Source organism: Enhydra lutris, unplaced genomic scaffold (genome assembly GCF_002288905.1).
Source record: "Enhydra lutris kenyoni isolate GAN:26980312 unplaced genomic scaffold, ASM228890v2 scaffoldscaffold94, whole genome shotgun sequence".
In the NCBI taxonomy this organism is placed as follows: domain Eukaryota; kingdom Metazoa; phylum Chordata; class Mammalia; order Carnivora; family Mustelidae; genus Enhydra; species Enhydra lutris.
Genome location: NW_019154178.1, coordinates 2,995,927 through 3,017,831, shown reverse-complemented (window position 1 = coordinate 3,017,831; position 21,905 = coordinate 2,995,927). Strand labels below are relative to the sequence as shown.

At 50.4% G+C, this 21,905-nt stretch overlaps 1 protein-coding gene across 5 annotated transcripts; it reads left to right on the top strand.

Moving 5' to 3' along the window:
• The first annotated feature begins 1,467 nt into the window (after positions 1 to 1,467).
• LOC111138799 (Fc receptor like 1) lies at positions 1,468 to 14,657 on the top strand. 5 transcript variants are annotated; one of them, XM_022490698.1, is made up of 12 exons: positions 1,468 to 1,561; positions 5,153 to 5,179; positions 7,256 to 7,525; positions 7,994 to 8,044; positions 8,588 to 8,875; positions 9,037 to 9,315; positions 9,650 to 9,766; positions 10,772 to 10,799; positions 11,770 to 11,852; positions 12,060 to 12,128; positions 12,676 to 12,707; positions 13,606 to 14,657. In XM_022490698.1, the coding sequence occupies exons 1-12, from the start codon at positions 1,531 to 1,533 to the stop codon at positions 13,675 to 13,677; spliced, it is 1,347 nt and encodes a 448-aa protein (XP_022346406.1). In that variant the 5' UTR covers positions 1,468 to 1,530; the 3' UTR covers positions 13,678 to 14,657. The 5 variants fall into 5 exon arrangements, 2 of the variants coding, with proteins under 2 accessions (XP_022346406.1, XP_022346407.1); XM_022490699.1 differs by having other exon boundaries at positions 12,679 to 12,707; positions 13,606 to 14,366; XR_002640057.1 differs by lacking the exons at positions 12,060 to 12,128; positions 12,676 to 12,707; positions 13,606 to 14,657 and having other exon boundaries at positions 10,660 to 10,799; positions 11,770 to 11,815.
• The last annotated feature ends 7,248 nt before the right edge of the window (positions 14,658 to 21,905 follow it).

Here is a 21,905-nt window from a genome sequence, read left to right as displayed (position 1 = left end):
GGCTGCGTGGACCCGAGGTACAGATTTCCCAACAGAAGCACCAGATCCTCCTGCGAAAAGGCTTGTCCTGATTTTGGAACCCCGGTGACCCCTTCCGCGTCAGACCTCACCCCCACGGGCCCCACCGGCATCTCCGGGCGTGGGTTCACGGGCTTGCGTGGCATCAGACTGTCTCACAGTTTCCACACACGCCAGCCTTCTCAGTGTGTGCGCACATCAGGAGTGAACAGAGGTAAAAACGTGAGGGAGCTTATCGAATACTGTGCAGCCTTTAAACCAGAGCAGCAGGAGGGGAGAGGCCTTAACCCGAAAGAGCCGTGCAGGGGAGCACATGAGCACAGACGGAGAGGGGAATGCAGGGTGTACCCACCAGAAGCCCCAGTCCTGAAGTTTAAACAGGGCAAACCCACCCGGGCAGACCTTCCTGAGCCCACTAGCGGGGCACACTGCCTCGTCTTTGGGAACTCCCTGGGGCTTCCAGTCAGTTTCCGGCACTGCTCCCTCCTCCTGCAGCTGGCTCAGCTGTGGCCCCGTGCGTCTCTTCTCATGCCTTCTCTGGAGCTCCACACCCGCACTTGAGCGTCACTACCGAATGGCGTCTTGCTGTGTCCCCTGTTTTTGCTCACATGCTTTGCTTCTGCACGTCATCTGGTTCTTAATCGTAGATCCTCAAAGACTCAGGAGGTGCTGGAACCTGAGACGGTTTATTCTTTCTGAGCACGGTCTGAATCACACCCAGGCTCCCCATGCCAAGCACCAGGAGCCCCAGTGTGCTCCAGGGGGGGATGGAGTAGAAGACACTCATGTCTTCTGTGGGGGAGGGGAGGACCACCATCACACATGCCAGGTGATCAAGGCAAACTGTCCCCAACGCCCAGAAGCTAATTTGCATAAGCTTATATCCTGTATTTCACTTACAAACATCCCCCCAGGCCATAATTTCCTGTGATTCTGTTTTTCATCTGTTTCTGCTTCACTGACTGCTACGCCATGAAAGTCTAAATATGGGTGGGAGCCAGTACCTTACAAACAGCTTGACCCTGAGCCCATCACAGTCCGTCAGGTCCTGCCCGTAACCCCGGTGAGAGCCATCAGGCCCCGGCTTGGCCATTCGTGCCCAGAGAGACAGCGTGCAGCTGTGGAGAAGCCGGAGCACGTGCGGAGCGGGCACGGTGGGGGGGACGGACCTCTCCACGGGGAAAGCACCCACCGCCCTCAGCAGGACTGCAGTCCGGGAGCGCTCATCCACGTCAGAAATCGCCTTTGGGAACCGTCCTTGGAGACAGCCCTGAGCTCTTGAGGAGGCCCTGATGTGCTAACGTGCGCTCTCGTCGAGCTGTGGACATAGGACAAAGCCACAAGAAGGAGTGTCCTTTGCTGTCTCAGGCCCCTGCGGAGAGCAGACAGAGGGGGGCCCTGGGAGGGCTCTCACTCTTCTACTTCCCATCCCGACTTCCTCAACCCTCTGTCAAACTGGATTCCTCCTTCACGGAGAAAGCATCTCCAGGGACAGTCCCCAACCCGGTCCTCATGCTGCTGGGACTTGTGCTGCTGATGTGCGGTGAGTAGGACGTCCAGGCCGGACCTCCCAAGGTCTCCGGCTGCACCCACAGAGGCCAGGACCTCAGCCTCCAACCTGTGGCTCGGAGTCAGGCAGCAGGTGGGAAAGACTAGAAAGCCAGGGTTTGAAGAAAACTATCAACTCACTTTTTATCTCATAGGAAGTGTTGAGTGTCTGTTCTTCCTTCCGATGTAAACTCTGTCTCTGTTCTCAATGTTGTGGGTAGCTGCAGGGGTGGTTCACACAACAAACTGGGCTCTTTGTTCCTTGTCCTCACGGTCATCATCCTTTCCTTTGTCTTCTGTCCTTGGACCCTCATCCCTACCTAGAATGGATCATCACCAACAACGCTTGCTTTCAAATCCCTGTTTCTGGCACCCCACCCCTACCCCACCCTATGACCACAGGGCATTTGCAACTTTCCTTCTCAACCCCAAGGATTGGAGTTTTCCACTGCCTGTGTCTGTCCTCCGCGTCCCCCACCTCTCAGCTCAGATGCTGGGGCTGGCCCAGCACTCCCCTGTCTACACCCTCCGTCAGCTTCTCCGTGTGCTTCACACCAGTGCCCAAGCAGCTACGTGTGACTTCACACAAAAGGCACCATCCTGTTGACTCACATCCTTTAAATGCAGGGCACACATCTATGGTGGCCCCTGTAGGGCCAGAGACCCTCCCACACCTTCCCACTCGGTGCCTCCCACTCGGGCCCTCAGACCACTATCTCCCACCTTCTCTGTCTCCTCAAACTCCTTCTTACTCTCGGTTTGTAATCCTGCTGCATGTCACTGAGGAAGTGAAAGCCATCAGAAGACAATGTCCTCACCTTTCTGCGGCCGTATTTGTGAACCTGCCAACCCCCGCCACTTGTCCCCAGTCAGGACAGCACCGTCCCTCCTCCCATGCAGGACGGGACTCCTCCCGTATGCACTGGGTTCCCTAATGCTCTCGCTTTCTCAGAACCTTCCCTGTGCCATCACCACATTTCTTCATCCTGGGTTAGTCTGGTAAATACACAATCACGCCACCGTGTCTTTTCCCCTAAGACGATGGAAATGTGCCGTGACCGTGTTCTGCTCCCTTTCACAAAATTTCCAGAGAGCTGCTGGGCTTGCCTTATTGCCTCCCACCCTTCCTGTTTTAAACTCATTTTTAACTTCCATCACATTAACTTTCACTTTTAAGATACAGCAGCTCTGATTTTCCAGAAGGATTTGCAGTCATGTGAGCTCCCACACCATCACGATGCAGAACATTTCCATCTCCTCAAACACTCCCTCCTGGCCTCCATCCTTTCAAGCCCTGGCAACCGTTGGTTGGTTCTCAGTGCTAACAGGTCCTTCTCACCCTTGGCCATGGCTGTCCACCTTTCGTCCCCACCCCTGCCCCTGCTGGGACCACCAACCCCTTCCCTGTCATCCTAGCCAAGGCTCTGTTTTCAGCTTCCTTTAACTTGGACTCTCCCAAGTGGTCCTTCACTCCGTCTTCTGGAAGCACTTCTTCCCTCAGCTTCTGGAACACTACAGGCTACTGGGTTTCTTTCTAACTCAACACCTGTTGCTTCCTGACCACCAGAGGCTGGAGTTGTCCAAGGCTGGTGCCAGACCTCACACTCCATCCATGTGCACGTCCCTGCCCGGTTCAGACACTTCCTGCGCTGCCTTGACCTTCAACTCAAGCTTACGTCCCCAGCTCTGGTCTCTCCTCTGAGCATCGTGCATGCGTTCCGCAGACACTCAGCTGCTATACTCCATGCGGCCAAACATGTGTCCTGATCTCCCATGAGTTCCCCCAACTTACCCAGCTTCTCCGGGTGACCGTGCCATGCTCACAAATGTCACCTCCACTCTTCCAGCGGCTGCGACCAAGAATCTAGGACTTACACTCATTCCTCTCTCTCCTCTACACTTGACCTCCAATCCGTAAGGAAGTCTTGATTCTACTTTCAAATTTATACTGGACTCTGGCCCTTCACGGTGGCCCTGCCTAGCCCGAGCTCTTCCAGACTAAATCTTCCAGACTAAACTGTCACTAGTGTCCTCTCTGCTTCTCCTGCATGATGGTGGTCTGCCCTTCTCCCAGGATAAGAGTGATTTTACAAACGTAATTGGAGTCAGAACTGTCCACAGCTCCCCATCATACCTGGAATGAAATCCAGACCTGGTGCCAAGTCCAGGGAGCCCTCCGTGACTGACTGACCATTTCTACCACACCAGTGCCCACCACTGCCCCTCTGTCAGCTCCAAGGGCGCCACCTTCTCTTCCCCACCCCACCACAAGCTCATTCCTTCTCACGTCCTTTGCATCGGCTAGTTCTGTGTTGGGGGTGCTCATCCCCAAGCACCCCGAAGGCAGCTGTCCACTTTCATTCTGTTTTCTACTCGGTTCACAGCTGTCCAAAGGGTCCAGACCGTCCTAAGACCCTCGGACTTGTGTCTCGGCCTCATCCCTCCGGTAACACTGATCACTCTCTCAGGTCAGGCTCTTTGGTGATTTTTCGATTGTCTGTCTCTCCCGAAATTCCTGGACAGCAGAGCCTGCTGCTTGCTCTCGCTCCTGCAACGCCAGTCCGTGCACGGGCCCGGGCACGCCGCCGTAAGAGCTTGGAACCATTTGTAGAACGGACGGATAAAAAATGTGATTTTCATGCTAGCCCCATCGATTCCATTCTCCTACCTGAGGCACACATTAGTCACACCAGCTTTCCAGCTCCAACGGCAGGCTACACAAGTCAGACTAAACACGGGCTCAAATAGGTACTAATGATGAGTAATGTTTGCTGGATGGTAAATAAACCCCAAGCACCCTTCTAAGCATTTTATGGGCGTGAACTTATTTAATCCCTGCAGAAACTGAGGGAGGTCTATGATTACCTGCATTTCACAGAAAAGGAAAGCGGAGCACAGAGAGGTGAAGCGTTGTCCCTGGGGTAGCACAGCTTGTAAGGGGAAGAGGCAGGCTTCAGGGCTCTGTCTTCTGGCTGCAGAGCCTGCATCTCCCCAGAATGTTCTGTTCTTGAGCATTATGCTGCCATACCACAGTCAGACCCTTGAGGTGTGGGAGAATCTTGGGAGAAATCCGAATTCTTTCTGTGGACCTCCTCCACCAGGACGTTGGTGAATAAAGGACGTCAAGAGCAGGAGCCTGGCTGCTGTGACTGTGGTGGGCCAGCCCGGGCTGGGGCCACCTGGACATTTGAGAGGAGGGATGAGAGTCCAGGGCTTGAAGGGGCCACAGAACGAAGGCACCACCCTAACCATGGATAGGAGCAGTGATCGGGAAGGAGTTCCTGATCACAAAAGGAATTGTGTGGTGTTGGGGAATGTAGGAGAGGGAAAAGAGGTAAAGAAGGATGAAGGGAGGAGAATAGAGGGCAGGAGAGAGGGGAGAGGGAGGACGTGGAGGAGGAGGGAGTGGGGAGGGAGAGAGGGAGGGGAAAGGGAGGAGGGAGAGGGGGAGGAGGAGGGGCGGGGGAGGGGAGGGGCGGCTGCAGGAGGGCACGTGGAGAACCGCACTGGGGATGGTCAGTCAGGTTGCAGGGGCTGCCTGTTTGGAATTCGTACCTGCACTGACCTCTCCTGAATTCTCTCCTAGCTGCCCCCTGCGAACCAGCCAGTGAAGGTGAGTCGGACCTCCTTTTCCTCTTCGTGGCCCAATCCGTGCAGCGGGCCCATGGGTGCTGTCTGCCCTCCGGTGACAGCTGCTGAGGCCTACCATGGCAGCGGCTCCCAGAGGACCAGGCTGCTTGTGTTCAGGTCAGTTTCTGCACCTGACATGTGGCCGCTCAGCTAGGGGAGCAGGTCTTCTTGAAACCATAGCCCTTTCTGTGAGAAGTCGCAGCTTGGGAAGGGAGATGCTGTTTCACTGGAAGTCACAGAGTGTGGAAGACAGACGTTAGAAGACTCGTCGTCCTCCCAGACTCGGGGGTGGCAAGGCCCTCATGTCTTCCCCATGAGGTGCTCCCCCAGGAGCGATGGAGGAGACGTTGCCATCACACATCCATAGAGAATGTGACAGTCGGTCCCCGGACCACAGGAAAGCCAAGTAGCTCTCTGTCCCCCTCCCATTTCCAGCTCTGCTCTGTAGCCACAGCCGTTACCCATGCGACTTCTCTCTCACTCTGGTTGGCACAAACCCAGCACTCTGACGCTCATTCGAGGTCTTGCTTCTACCAGACAAAGAGTGGAGGAAGCTTTCTCCCAGAAGGAATCTTCCGCTGAGGAGCATTTCAACCCAGGATACATCAGAACAGCTACCCGAAGGGCTCGAAGAAGCTTCCTGCCTGTCCCCCCAAGAACACAGGCCATGCACACAGCCGGGGAGCACGGCTCTGCCCAAATACTGGGGACCAGCCCAGGCCTCTGGGATGCTCTCCCAAAGTTCGTCCAAGTGGAACTCAGGCTGTGGGTTAATGCTGACACAATCTGTGCCTGATCCTGCTTCTACCCCTTGAGTGCCCAGTCTGAGCCCAAGCGCAGATCCAAATCCACATCCAGAAGAAACAAAGCTTCCACTACCAGGAACTTGCCAGGTTTGCCTGGGAGTCTGAGAATTCTCTGAAACCAGCTCGGAGCTACAAGACCAAGCTCCAGGCCTTGCAAACTCCCCTGTCTGGCGTCCCCTCCATGCCACCAGCCCCATTCAGAAGAGTGGGGAATGGGTTCCTGGATGCCTTTTTTATTCCTTTCTCTGTCCTCAGTCCTCTGGGGGATTGCAGGATTCCCAGGAGAGAATACCACCCCTGCCAGGAATTCCAGGCCCCGGAGCGAACCTTCTGGTACTAACACTGGACTAGAGTTTACAAAGTCCCAGGGTAAATCATCCTAGTAACACGGCTTGAGGCTGACACGTGTGGCAGCAGCAGCCCCCTCTCAGGATCCAGAACACTCGGCAGTTTTATCTGAGCAGAGCCTCTGACGCTGGGTAAACAAATATTTCGAGAGTTGGTGTCCTCTGGGATCCCATGTCTTGTTGGGCGCTGCCGCCAGGCAGACGGAGAGGAGGGGAGGCGGGACCCAGCTTTGCCCATCTGTAGTGCATCCATAGAAGAGCCCCTATGGCCGAAAAGGGAGACATCCCTGGGGCTCAGGGTATGGAATGAAACTGCCCCTGATGGCCGTGGTTCGCACGAGGTTTGCACAGAGTCGCAGAGCAGGGGAGCTGCGCGTGTGCGGGTGGCATTTCCAGGCAAGCATTCGCCTGTTCCTTCCACTGGGAGCAGCAGTAACAGGCAGGAGAGGTTCAGTAAAGAAGGCATTAAATCCCACTAATCTTTCCCCCACTGGCCGAACGTCCCATGTCACATTCTGTCCTTGAAAGACAGTGTGTGGTTCTGGGATGCCAGGGGGAGTGAGCGGAAGATAACCGACATGGTTTATGACAAGAATGAATGAAACACACTCACTTTTCCTGAAACGTCAGGCTTCACCATCTCCGGTAACAGTGGTCAGCGCCCTGCCCCGTGTCCAGAAAAGGTGTTTTTAGTTTGTGGACGGAAATGTCAAAGAGTGGGAGCCAAGCGGGAGGTAGAGGTTGCCTTGGGGGGGCGGAGACATGGCCCAGGGTCAGGTCATGCTGGAGTGGGGGGCGGTCTCTGCACCCAACTCGCCTTGTTCCAAACACGGAGAGCTCAGTGTGCCTCTGACAGGAACTCTGAAGCCCATGGCCCTGGAATTTGTCTTTCGTCCCTCTCTCCAGCACTGCTTCTGACAGCCAGGCCCTCTCGGCCCAGGGAGGGGGACTCGATGACCCTGACCTGTGAGATGCAGGCCACTTCTCAGAAGCTGGGTGTCCCAGTCCAGTTCTGCTTCTTCAGAGACAGTCAGGCCCTGGGGCAGGGCTGCAGCCGCTCCCCAGAGCTCCACCTCCCGACCGTGTGGAGGGAAGACTCGGACTCCTACTGGTGTGAAGCAAAGATCTCGACGATCAGAGTCACTTGGAGCCCCAGGATCCAGATACAGGTGCAAGGTGAGCCTGGGGCCTGCACGGGAAACTTACACAGGGCCGGGGGCCCGAGGCTGCTCTCCCCTGGGGGGAAGGAGCTGGTGGAGACATGCTGGAGCTTCTCTCCTTCTCAGAGTCCTTAAGGGATCTGTTCCTATTCTCCCTAATCCCATTCAAGTGCCCAGGAGAGTACTTAGGAGGCCCTCACGGCACCCTCCCTGTGCTGGAGAGTGGGAGCAAATCACTGCAAAATCCCGACCCCTGGCAGCAAACTCCCCAGGGGGGACACGTGTGGCCGTGGTGGGGAGTCACGGGAGCTACAGAGAAGGGAGAACTCAGACCCGCACGGTAAGGGCCCGCTTTGGGCCCGAGGCTATGGGAGGCGAAGCTGGGGCTTGGTTTTGAAAGAAAGGAGGAGAAGGGGGCATTCTGTGACTGACCCGTGTCATTCCGTGTTCCGGGGGACACGCTAACGTCCTCCCCCATTCTCAGACAACGATGCGTCCACGGTGCTGGGAAGAGGATGTGGAATACCTCCAGAAGGTTGGCTTCCCCACCCTTGCTCAAAACTCAACACTGGTGAGGCTGGACAGGAGCAAAGAACCACCGGGCAGCCGGCCCGGCTCCAGGCCCCACGTGTGCTAGGTCATGGGACCGTCCCAACTGTAGGAGATAGCTAGTATCCCCCTCTGCATTGTACAGACGGGAGACTGAGTCTGAGAAGTGAAGTGGTTGGATCAAGCACCCACAGTAAGACGTGGGGCCAGCATTTGAGGCCAGACAGCTCGAACGGCCGTCTGTCCTGTGGCCGCCGCCGTCCCGTGCCCTGCAGAGCATGGGCTGGAGAGGCCCGGGCCCTGAGAGCCCCACTGCCCCGGGAAGGGAGGGAGCTGCAGCCACCATGTAACAGTATGGCCTTCTCACCCCCACACTGTCCACCTGACCGAGGCCGCCCCCAGCCAGCAGCAAGCCCCCCCACCGCCAGAATACCACCCACCACCACGGAACAACATCAGCTATTGACTTGACCCAAGGCCTGTGCTTTCGGGACTGTCACACCCCCGGTGTCTCCTTGTGTTTGTGTAGGAGTCCCCGTCTGGAACGTGAGCTTGGAGACACAGCCTCCAGGGGGACAAGTGCAGAAGGGAAAGAAGTTGGTTCTCATCTGCTTGGCCACCCAGGGCACAGGAGGCATCACCTTCTCCTGGTACAAAGGGGCCCTGGGTTTGATCCTGAAAACAAAGACCGAGCGTTCACTCACTGCCACGTTCGAGATCCCGGCAGTGACCGACAGCGACGCAGAGAAATACTACTGCACGGCCGACAACGGCTACGGCCCCAGCATCAGCGAGCTGGTGAGCGTCGCTGTCAGAAGTAAGTTCCGGAGCTTCTGTCCCGCCAGCACCCCCACTCGCTGGGCTCCACGTTCCCCCGGGCACCGTGCGGACGACCGACCGGGCTGAGCCTCTGTGGGCAGGGATTACGAGTCTGTCACGGTGTGGAGACCCTCTCCAATAGCCCCCTGTCTCCCTCAGGTCCAGTGTCCCATCCCGTCTTCACCCTCAGGGTGCCCGGGGCCCAGGCCTTTCCTGGGGACGTGGTGGAGCTTTGCTGTGAGGCCCAGAGCGGCTCTCCCCCGATCCAGTACTGGTTTTACCACGAGGACGTCATCCTGGGGAGCATCTCGGCCCCCTCTGGAGGAGAAGCCTCCTTCAACCTCTCTCTGACCGCAGAACGTTCTGGAAACTACTCCTGTGAGGCCGACAACGGCCTGGGGGCCCAGCGCAGCGAGGCGGTGACCCTCAGCGTCACAGGTACGGCTCAGGCCATTGAACTGTCTTGGCCAATGTCCCTCTCTGGTATCCCGGAGAGTTTTACACAGCATTTCTGGTGCTGCGTTACCTAAGGGTGATGCGTCTAAGGGTGATGCTGCCCCGGGAGGTGTGTCTGAGGGACACAGAGGACGTGAAGGCTGTGCCTCCTTCCTGCCATGAGGGTGATGAGCTGCAAATCACATAAGTCAGTCCTGCTACCCTCAGCCCCTTGCCCAGGAAGAGCAGACCTTGGCTTCAGCCCTCACCCGAGACGTCTGCTCTCCAAAGGCCAGCCCTGCTGCAGGCTGGCTCATGGGAAGACCTCTCCCCTCAGAGCCTGTGGAGGACAAAAAGGAACTTCTCGCCTCAGGAGTCCTGGAGGGGCTGCTTGGCACCCTTGGTCCCACCGTTATGGCCTTATCGCTCTGCTGTTGGCTCAAGAAAAGAATGGGTTAGTATTTATAGATTCTGGTATTTTGTTACTGTGAACTTTGTTTTCACAGAAATAGGCGGGACTGGGGACAGACAGGAACGCTGTGGGGGAGGGATACGTCCTGCCAGCCCCCATCCTGCAGATCTGCTCCCAACCCCCAGCCTGGGAGCGGTACCCGTGTCTGTGGTCAAGTCCCCCGACCCCCGTGTGTGATCCGTCGGGGCTCAACTGATGTCCGGTGCTTCCGGGATCTAATTTTCACCCAAAACTCTGACTCTATTAAAAACAACAGGTCAGCTACTAGAAGAGAAACACAGTTAGCAACTCCAGCTCTGCCAACCACCCCCCAGTTAAACTCAGTGCCTCCGTTCTCATCCCTCCAGAGCACCATCACGAGCTCTTCCCGTGTTCTGGAACGCTCACCTATGCACCCGCTCGTCTGCTCATGGCGGGATCTCTCCTACTTCTCAGCCTGACTGTCTTTTTCCCCCAGAGGCTTCAGCCAGCCACACGGCCTACAATTCTCTCCTTTTATTCTCTCCTCAGACCCCTAAGTTGTTTAGCTTTGCCCCGGCTCGCAGCTGGTAATTACATATTATTCAGGTGTTTAATCCTGGACTCCTGTTCTCCCCTGAGCAAGATGGAGACCATGTGAGATTCTCACTGAAATTCTAAACTTGTCCTGCCGCTTGGGGCCCCTCACCTCACCTGTAATGTGGCTGTGGCTGTGCCTGTGGTGCTTCTGAGGGCTCTTGTCGTGACAAGAGTAGGTGGTGTGTTGTCAAAACCCAAAGCAAAAAAGACAATAGGTGTTCGGGTTTAGAGGCTCAGGCTCAGGTCCTTGCCGTGGGATGAACCGTCTGGAAGCTCACCGACTGCTCTTCACTGAGTGTCTTCACCTGCGAGTGAAGGATCCGAGCAGACGACGCCCTCCGGCACGCGGTGACAGACCTGGGGAGCAGCCCCCGCAGAAGGGCCATCTGATTCCCTTTTGACGTGTTTGCTCATCTGCTTGACTTGTAGGAAGACCAGCAGCTGCAGACCAGGGCAGGTGAGGCTCTGCTCCTTCTGCGTGTGCTGATGATGCAGGAAAGCCCACCTTCCCCGCTCCAAGTTGTCCTCTCTCATGTGCTTGTTGTGTATTTTATTATCTGGAGTTCTCCCACCGCTAACAGGGTCTGTTTGCTGCTGCTCCTCATTTGTACACGGACTAATTGATTCAAATCCTTTTTCCGTCATTCTTCCTGATTCACCTCCCTCACTAAACTGACCCATTTCACACATTCACCAGTGAATTGATTTATCCCATCAATTAACCAATACCTGAGCATCTGTGAGTCATTCTGATGAGGCAGGAAAACAGGATCCTGAGATCCTGAAAGTATCTCAAAGGCATGAAGATACAAGCACATTTCCGTCATTCAGGCCAGAGAGTGATAACCATCCCGAAAACTTGCTGGCAAAGTTCTTTAGTTTAGAGGAGGAAAATATTTTTAAAACATCAAAGTTTAGTTGACATATTTTTGTACCATGTTGTTGTTTATGCCAACAAAAATCAGATTATTTTCCCAAATCAGAGTAGCGGTCTTCCAGGGGTACAGAGCCCTGTACATGCAAGTTCACTTTCTTCTCTCCCTTCCTCAAGCCGCTTGTTCTGCCTAAAAACCTGTTCTCCATTGGGAGGGAATCAATATTCTCACTTAGTATTCACTGAGCACTTGTGATGGGAGGGGCCCTGTTCTAGGTGTGGGCGACACCGCACTGACCCATCACGTAAGGACCTGCGCTCACCTCGGGCTGTGCACTCCATGGCTGCTCTGCCATGCCTTGCTCAGCCCAGGTACAGAGTTTGTAACACAAAGCGGAGCTCACTGCGGATCTTCCCAGATGTCAGTATTCTGCTCAGGACCCTTGCTAACAGGCTTCTCTCCTTCGATGTCTCGCTCACAAACCTGGACAGTAATGTCTGGGGTATCTGGGATGTTTTCCCACAGAGTTATCTTGTGTTTCTGTGTCTGCAGGAGCCCTCCCAGCCCCGTGCCACAGGTGTCCAACTACATCAACTCAGCTGCCCCACTGCAGGAACAGTTTGTATACGAGAATGGTGAGGTTTCCCAAAGGTTCTGGCCCAAGCAGCTAGAGGGGGCCAGGGAAGGGGTGGAGTCTGCTAGCCCACCAGTGCCTGCTGTGCCCCAGCCACCCCCAACAACAGACGGCACATCTGTCTTCATGGTGACAGATGGTAGGCATGGAATGAGGTAAGTGGTAGGAAGAAAGGACTGTGTCACTATGCCTCCTTTCTTCTCTTCAGTGAATGTCGTAAGCGGGGACGAGGTCTACTCTTTGGTGTACCACAGGCAGCAAGAGCAGCAAGCAGCAGGTGAGACGTGAGGGAGTGAATGTGTCTCTGACTTTTGTCTTTTCTGGAACCAAGTGGACAATCAGTGCCTGCAAATGGCATATGGAAGTGTTCTTCAGCACTGCGGCTCTGCCTTGGAGTTGGCTGTGGGCTTTGCTCTACCTTCCTGAGCACTGGCCTTGGGTCTGGGAGCCAGCCCCAGGAGAGTCCAGTTCTGGTGCTAGCTCAGCACAGCCTGGTCAGAGGAAGATTGGGGTGGTGGTGTCTGCCTGCCCTCCTTGTGTGGCCCACTTGCTGCTCTTGTCCCATCCATACCTCAAGGGTCCAGAAATGTGAAAAGTGTAAATGCCCGGAGGGACTTCTTACACGTCCACCTCTAGGCTGCCCATTGTCCTCCGTACAGCAAGGAAATCATGTTTGTAAGAGATAAAAAAGCAAGAATGAAATTGCTGACAGAAATCAATACATGGGAAGTAGATAGGAGGAGAAGAAGCCCTTATTAGCATGACTTTAGGGAAGGACTTCAAATAGAAGTGAAATCTTACAGCACACATCTTTTGTTCCACAGTAGATCCCCAAAGGACACATACCGCAGACCTGGTGAGTTAGAAGACTTACAGACTTTCTTTCCTGCTCTTCTTTCTTTCTTCTAGTGGCTCATTCTCAAACTCTTAAAACTATGGCCACTTAGGAAAAACAAAAGGTTCTCAGGGTCTATCTCTTCCCTTATGTCCCCACACAGCGGGAAAAACATTTGGTCATAACAATAAAGCCTCACCATGCAAGGGAATGTGGGAGCCTTGCACAGATGTTTCCTTTAGCAACGACACATGGATGATCTGTAGGTACAGTGTAGCACACGGCAAGTCTAAAAATTCTATACCTTTAAAATCTTTATCCTGAAATATTGTTGAACCACACACACACCACTTTGTGCTGTGAGGTTAATCACACAATCTGTGGAAAACTAAATTAATATTGAACAAAGCTAAACTAATAGTAATTTGTGTCAACTCAGTAATTTGTAAACCTTGAACAATCCAGGAGATCACTGGTAATACAAAGATACTTTCAGAAAATTACAGGAATTCCAGCTCTACATGGGTGCAAGGATAGTAGGTGCTTTGTACATTTGTCTAGTATGGAAGTGGGGAGTAGCCAGAGGTCTCAGGACAGAATTTGTGTTTAGTTTAATGTAGTTTATGAGTACAAAACTCTGACATCCTTAAGAAAAAATGATAGCCTGGGGAGATGCCTAATGGTGGCCCATTAGAATGGGAGTTTGCACGTTTGGGTGAACTTATGGCTCATCAGAAACACCTCTACAGCCCACTTGTGGGACACAGGCCTTTGAAAATGCTCACCTATGGTCAGTCTTCCAAGAGGCTCTACTTTCTGGGCTGTGTGGCGTGCCGTGATAGGACACATCCAGGGTGGTTGGGGAAGAGAACCACGTGTCTTCCCTGCTCTGGTCCTATCCATGTGCCTTTGCTTTTAGGATGCCTCAGCCATCTATTTTAAGCTGAAGAAGGCAGGCCCTGCAGATGTGGACTATGAAGACGCCATGTAAAGTCCTGGAAGATTCTGCTCTTTGGAAAGCATCCATGACCCCAAGCCTCAGAACTGATATGTTCTTCAGAGATCCTGGAGTAGTCAGCTTTCCAGGACTTCTCATCTAGGTGCTTCCCCTCACCCTCCAGAGTCTATTCCTGCATCAGGCTAAAAGCCCTGAAGAAACCATCCAAAAGACCCAACATGAACGCAGGGGTGGGGCCTCACTCCCACTGGTTCTTTTAGGCACAGGTCAAATTGTGCTCTAACTTCATTCTATAAGAGGAAACAGGGTGGGTGACCTTGGGGTGGAGGGACAGTGAAGCTCACTTGGAGTGCGTGAACATGAGGTTAACGATTCTGCAGGCAGCTGTGCAGAGGTGAGTGCCCATCCTCTTGTCCAAGTGCAGATGCCCTCTGTGTTGAACTCCAGAATAACCCTGGCACATACATGACTCTTCCTGTTTCTGCATGAAATATGTGACTCGGGGCACTTGGAGTCACTATATCATTATCCACAGTGACTATGGGTACATTCAATTTCGGTGACATGTTTTGTATGCACAGACTCATCTAGACGCCCCCATATTTATCATGACATACAATCTTTGTGTCACCACACACAAAGTTCTGTATTTGCTGCACCTCTAGAAGCTTATGAATATAATTTTTCCTCTTTTATTTACGAACTTCAAAAAAAATGTGACAATACAATTTGGAGTCCATGTTTTCATTTTAAAACAGTTATACACCAACTCTTACAAATTAAAACAATTTAGAAGCATATAATATAAAATGTTGGAGCCTTCCCTATATCTAACACCACAAGTGGTACCCCTGTGTTTAATAACTGAGCATTGATGGGGTGCCTGGGTGGCTCAGTTGTTAAGCATCTGCCTTCAGCTTGGGTTGTAATCCCAGGGGCCTGGGATCAAGCCCTGCCTGGGTCTCCCTGCTCAGCGGGAAGCCTGACTCTCCGTCTCCCACTCCCCTTGCTTGTGTTCCCTCTCTTGCTGTGTCTCTCTCGGTCAAATAAATAAAGTATTAACAAATAAATAAACAAAAAGCTTAGCATTGTTAATCAAATACTATCATAATATATTTTAATCTTTTCTTTTTTTACCATTATTAAGGAGTCTTTTATTTTGAATAAAGCTGTAGTAAAAACCATAAATAAGCCCTCAGAATCCTTTTCAATCACTGATGCACGTTAGGTGGATTCCAAAAATTTTCTATTATTAAAAAAATACTAAAACAAACGTCCTCACACAAACGTATTTCTGTGTTCCCACTAATCCATCTGAAGGAATAATTTGTAAAGCAGGGACTTGGGCATTTTAGGTCACACACACTCTGTGTTTGTGCTGAATACTCTTGAACGGCTCCCCTGCACCAGGGAACACATTGCCAACGCCACATGAGAGCACCGTCTGTGAGAAAAAAGTGTCATTGTTATTTCAATTAAAAATGTTACAATGACTCATGCAACTGAGCATTTTTCCCTTAAATTGACTGTTCATTTGTAGTTCTTCCCCGTTTCCTGTGCTGGCCCTTTGTGCATTTTCTCAGTGTTCATTCACCTCCTTCTTACAGCTTTTGGAGGAACTACTTATAACTTACACCCAGTGAGGTGTGCATAATTTAGGTGTTCAGTTCCACGGTCCGACACATACACACACCCAAGTAACCCAAACTCTTGTTGGGTTATAAAATTTCTCCCTCATTCCAGAAACTTCCCTCCCATTCCCTCCATGTGATTGTGTTCTAAAAATGTTCTTGAACGTTCTTACAATGCTTTCACGATCTGGGTGTATATTCACACAGGATATCATATGTACGTTTGATGTGAGGTAAGAATCTGACTTCTCCTGTTTTGGAATTTTATATTTATATTATGACTTTACTTTTTGGAATAAAAAAATTTATGTGAGATAGAGATTGAAGTATTTTTTTCAGACCGATATAAATTATCGACTGCTGTTTATCAAGTAGTCTGTTCTTTCTTCTTGGAATTCCGTGCTACCTTATCTCATTCAGATAAAAACTTCCTGTTTCATATTTCTGCTTCACACTAACACCATTTGAACACCTGTGCAGGACGACTTTTCCCATCGCTGGATTGGCTCCAACCACATCCTCCCAGTGTTCTTCCTGCATGCCCTGGGGTCATCCCGCTTCGGGAGCTTTTCACCCACTCTCCCTTGTCCTGGGATGCTCTTCCTCTGCAACCCTCACTGGCTCTCGCCTCCTCAGCTGCCTTTCTCCCTTACATTTCTGTTTCTGGCCCATGGAAATGTTTACCTTTTTCTTTCTTAGGACAAATGTAGATTTTTAAATTTTATGTTTTATCTGCCACTGTGAAGTGTTTGGATCTCAGGCAGGACTCCAGGAATGAAGTGGGAGCCCCAGGGGACCAGAAGCTTGAACTTTTTTCTGGATTTACACATGTGTTCTGCCATTTACTAAATCTGCAGTTTTGTTCGAATTGGTTAATTTCTGTGTATTTCTTCATGCTTAAAACTGGGATAACAATTGTATCTAATATATCATGCGGTCTTGTTCATCAGATAAAATCATTTGTTTAAAGTGCTTCAAGATCAGCTGATGCATCACTGAACTCTGAAACTAATGATACACTATATGCTAATTAATTGAATGTAAATAAAATTTTTAAAAAGGCTTAGAACACCTGAAAAAAGTAAAATGCTTCAAGGTGTACGTGGCACACATTAAATGCTCAAAAAATTATTAGGATTCCATTTCAAATTTCCCTTTTTGTTTTTTATAGCACTTTACAGTGATGGGTGTAACACTTCATTTTATTATTTTAACAACTTTAAAATACTTCAAATACATTTAATTTATTGTATTTCTTAGGCAGTTCTTCTGCCAGAAGTTTTAGGTGTTTAAGCCTGCATTTCTTACATATTTTGAATCTTGTTCATCACGATTTGCTGGGGTTTGTGACTGTTGATGGAGACAAGTCCTGTCCATGGTGAGTTTCATGACCTATGCTTCTGTGTCCTTCAAAAGCCACTCTGTATGTGCTGCTTCTAAGTCCTGGGGATGTCACTGGCCCTGGACCACTTTTTACAACAATTCCTTATCTGGGGCTTCCCGGGGTCCACCCATGGGAGAGGGACAGTCCTGGGGTTCTGATATCTCAAGAGAAACTCTCTATCTCCCCCAGAGTTCATAGAAAGACAAGGTTACTTGTCATCTCTGTGCTGGTGGGTGAATGTTTTTCCCTAACAGGCCACTCTTTTCTTAAAAAGAAAGTCTTCTGTACCCCAATGTTTATAGCAGCAATCGCCACGGTCGCCAAACTGTGGAAAGAACCAAGATGCCCTTCAATGGACGAATGGATAAGGAAGATGTGGTCCATATACACTATGGAGTATTATGCCTCCATCAGAAAGGATGCATACCCAACTTTTGTTGGATGGGACTGGAAGAGATGATGCTGAGTGAAATAAGTCAAGCAGAGAGAGTCAATTATCATATGGTTTCACTTATTTGTGGAGCATAACAAATAGCATGGAGGACAAGGGGAGTTAGAGAGGAGAAGGGAGTTGGGGGAAATTGGAAGGGGAGGTGAACCATGAGAGACTATGGACTCTGAAAAACAATCTGCAGGGTTTGAAGCAGCGGTGGGTGGGAGGTTGGGGGAACCAGGTGGTGGGTATTAGAGAGGGCATGGATTGCATGGAGCACTGGGTGTGGTGCAAAAACAATGAATACTGTTATGCTGAAAATAAAAAAAAATGTTAGCAAAAAAAAAAAAAGAAAGAAACTGAGGGTTGCTGAAGGGGTTGTGAGTTCAGTGATGAGCAATAGAGAGGACATGCGCTGTGATGAGCACTGGGCACTGTATACCACTGAATTATTGAACTCTACATCTGAGACTGACATACTACATGTTGGCTAATTAAATTGAAATTTAAAAAAAAAGAAAGTCTTCTGATGGTCCAGATTTTATGTGTCTTGGTTTCAACCTTCTACCATTTGTAGACATGGGGTTTTGCTTCTGAGTTCCAGATGAACTAAATACTGAGCTCATAAAAATCATCTAGTGTAGTATTTTCTCCTCAGGGCACCAGTAACATCAATTTATACGTGTTAACACTCTGTTTTCACTTCCTTTTTTTTTTCTTATCTGTAATGGTGGAAATTTCCCTTCTTTTTTACCTGTTTAATAGAGCATTTAAAAAGTTATGTAATATTCCCATCACTGAGTGAATGAATGCATGCTTCCTCTGGCTGGTGAATTACCACCTCCTGAACCAGGAAGGAGTCGTTAGCAGAGCAGGCTAGAAAGAATGGGCAAATCCCTTGAAGGGAAATCAAAACCAAAAGCCAGAAGCACAGTCTGGATCTCAGTTCTTGGTCTTCTACCACCAACAGCCAATATTCTACTGCTGGGAAGATGCCCAAGGAAGCTGCCTTGGGTGGCTCTACTAAGGGTCAGTGTTCTCAACGCCCCAAGGGTCCCCTCCATCCAGCTCACACATATACAATTAGAATGGAAAATAAAAAGCTTCAGATTGAATTGTGTTTGATCCCTTAGGGCCCCCACCATGACTGCCATCCCCAGGGAGCCCAGCCTCTCGTCAGGAGGTTCTCACAGACAGTGGGAGGTCTGCTTCCTGTTGCAGATTCTGCTCAGATATCTACCCAAAGCCTCACTAAGTCTCCCTGCACCCCTCCCCACCTCAGACTTCAAGACTGGGATCCCCTCTACCTCCCACCACGGGAATGGCAATGCCTTCTTCAAAAGGGATTAGCAATAATTTCTAGTGACACTGAAGAAAGTGATCCTCTTCATGAAGAAGAAAAATCTGAGGGCCGCCTGGGTGGCTCAGTGGGTTAAAGCCTCTGCCTTCGGCTCAGGTCATGATCTCAGGTCATGATCTCAGGGTCCTGGGATCGAGCCCCACATCAGGCTCTCTGCTCAGCAGGGAGCCTGCTTCCTCCTCTCTCTCTCTCTGCCTGCCTCTCTGCCTACTGGTGATCTGTCTGTCAAATAAATAAATAAATAAATATTTTTTTAAAAATCCCTTAAAAAATAAAAAGAAGAAGAAGAAAAATTTGAGATCTGTAAAACTCCAGGCTCCTAAAACCATCACTACCTGAGTCGAATATTATTCTTATCCTTCTCAGATTGCCTGGAGTAGATACGTGGATAATTCTCAGAGAAACTGGGTCTCTCAACCGTCTTTATCTTCACAACTACTAGGGAGGAAATGGACAGAAGTTTCCGGATATTCTTGGTCCGAATTCCCTGCCATGCTGTCTGGACTATAGAGAGCCCATCAGAATTCTTGGAATTAATGAAATGCTTTGTAGAGAGTCTTCTGGGCAGAAGGTCTGGCTCTGCCTAAATAATACTTAGAGAGTGTCTATTGACACAACATCAAGATTCCCACCACCCAGCTCTGCTCCAACAGACATTAGCACCTCCAGAAGAATGTATTTCTCACCCTAGACATAATATGTCATTTGTTGAATATCTAGGTCAAACCTCATTCAACAAAGACCTACCATGTTGTTCAAGATAACTACAGTAACAACTGAAATTACTACCATAGCTGCTCCCACACCAGGGTGGTGGCGGTGACAGGACCATATCCACAGCACGTATGCACCAATTCCTGTGAGAAGGGACTGCACACATTATGACATTTAATTCTGTCATTGCAGCCTTGCAGCCCCAAATTCAACCAAATACAACCAAATACACCCGGGGGCCCAGTCATGATCTCAGGGTCCTGGGATCGAGCCCCACATCAGGCTCTCTGCTCAGCAGGGAGCCTGCTTCCTCCTCTCTCTCTCTCTGCCTGCCTCTCTGCCTACTGGTGATCTGTCTGTCAAATAAATAAATAAATAAATATTTTTTTAAAAATCCCTTAAAAAATAAAAAGAAGAAGAAGAAAAATTTGAGATCTGTAAAACTCCAGGCTCCTAAAACCATCACTACCTGAGTCGAATATTATTCTTATCCTTCTCAGATTGCCTGGAGTAGATACGTGGATAATTCTCAGAGAAACTGGGTCTCTCAACCGTCTTTATCTTCACAACTACTAGGGAGGAAATGGACAGAAGTTTCCGGATATTCTTGGTCCGAATTCCCTGCCATGCTGTCTGGACTATAGAGAGCCCATCAGAATTCTTGGAATTAATGAAATGCTTTGTAGAGAGTCTTCTGGGCAGAAGGTCTGGCTCTGCCTAAATAATACTTAGAGAGTGTCTATTGACACAACATCAAGATTCCCACCACCCAGCTCTGCTCCAACAGACATTAGCACCTCCAGAAGAATGTATTTCTCACCCTAGACATAATATGTCATTTGTTGAATATCTAGGTCAAACCTCATTCAACAAAGACCTACCATGTTGTTCAAGATAACTACAGTAACAACTGAAATTACTACCATAGCTGCTCCCACACCAGGGTGGTGGCGGTGACAGGACCATATCCACAGCACGTATGCACCAATTCCTGTGAGAAGGGACTGCACACATTATGACATTTAATTCTGTCATTGCAGCCTTGCAGCCCCAAATTCAACCAAATACAACCAAATACACCCGGGGGCCCACCCAGTGGCCCACCTACCCACCCTGTGGCCACTCATTTCTCTTCCCCTGCAGCACTCACTTTCACACAAGCCACACCTCCCACCATTTGGTAACGCCGTGGGAAAAAGCTAATTGTGACTTTCCTGGTAATCAACTTCCTCAAGTGGGAGATGGTATTTATTTTGTTGTGAGTTGTAGTTCATGAAGACTCTGTCTCTCTCAATCCTAACACACACACCCTTAGCCTTGCATCTTGGGTCCCTTCTAAGACACTGAATGGAGTTGGCGGGACACTGCTGCCCCCGTGTCTGACAGGTGCCCTTGTGTATACTGCCACCTGCAGAGTCTCTGAGTCAAGGGTCTACTCAGTCTGTCCCAGAAGCTTTTGTGTCTACAGGTAACTCTGCTTCTTTCTGGCTCCTGCGACTCCCTCCTGCTGGTGGCCCAAATATCCCAGCACACGTCTCTCACTTTGGCCAGTGCACCCCGCCCTACAGTTTCACTTCCACCACTGTAACCTTGAACATAAGTTACTTTGTCCTCCAATGAACTGCTGAGCTTCTGGTCTCTGGCCGTGGCCCCTACTTTGCATCCGAGTTTGTGGGCCTGCAAGTTGTGTCCGTCCACATGTGAATGTCTGCCATCAGTCAGGTGTGACCAGCATCCAGATGGAGCGTGTTGGTCACCTTAAGGACTTGCTGCCACCCCAGTGGCCCACCTACCCACCCTGTGGCCACTCATTTCTCTTCCCCTGCAGCACTCACTTTCACACAAGCCACACCTCCCACCATTTGGTAACGCCGTGGGAAAAAGCTAATTCTCAACTCAAGAGCCACATGTCCGTACAGGACGGGATGAAACCACAAGTAGTTTGAAAAATGGGCTCAGATATCTATGAAAAACCAACACCTACCACCAGCTCTACCTCCACATTTTGCTTATGCCTTTTTCTGTATTTTCTCCCTTGACTCACTGTCCTCCATCAGAATCCTGTGCTGTCGTGACTGGGCAGGATGAGGAGGAGCCACGGGCCACCTAGAAGCCCTCCCAGAGGCAAGGGCTTGGAGAGAAGCTCAGTGGGCAGCTCTGGTCCCAGGGAGAGAAACACTCACCCTCTTCCAAACACAAATAGATCACTTGCCTGTGCAGAAAGGTCAAGTAGCATTGCTTGGTACACTTTGAGGTGAGAGAGGCTTAAAAAAAGCCAGGTCTTATTTTTTATGAATCTTTTAGAAATATATAAATAGCATGTGTTTGTTGTAAGAATACGAGAACACAATGATAAGCAAAATGAGGAAAATAAAAATCACCTTTAATTACATTAGTCAGGGAGCACCTGGGTGGCTCAGTGGGTTAAGTGTCTGCCTTTGGCTCAGGTCATGATCCCAGGGTCCTGGGATTAAGCCCCATTTTGGGCTCCCTGCTCAGCAGGGAGTCTGCTTCTCCCTCTCCCTCTCCCTCTCCCACTCCCCCTGCTTGTGTTCCCTCTCTCGCTCTTTCTCTGTCAAATAAATAAATAAAATCTTTTTTTTTATTTTATTTTTTATAAACATATAATATATTTTTATCCCCAGGGGTACAGGTCTGTGAATCACCAGGTTTACACACTTCACAGCACTCACCATAGCACATACCCTCCCCAATGTCCATAATCCCACCCCCCCAACT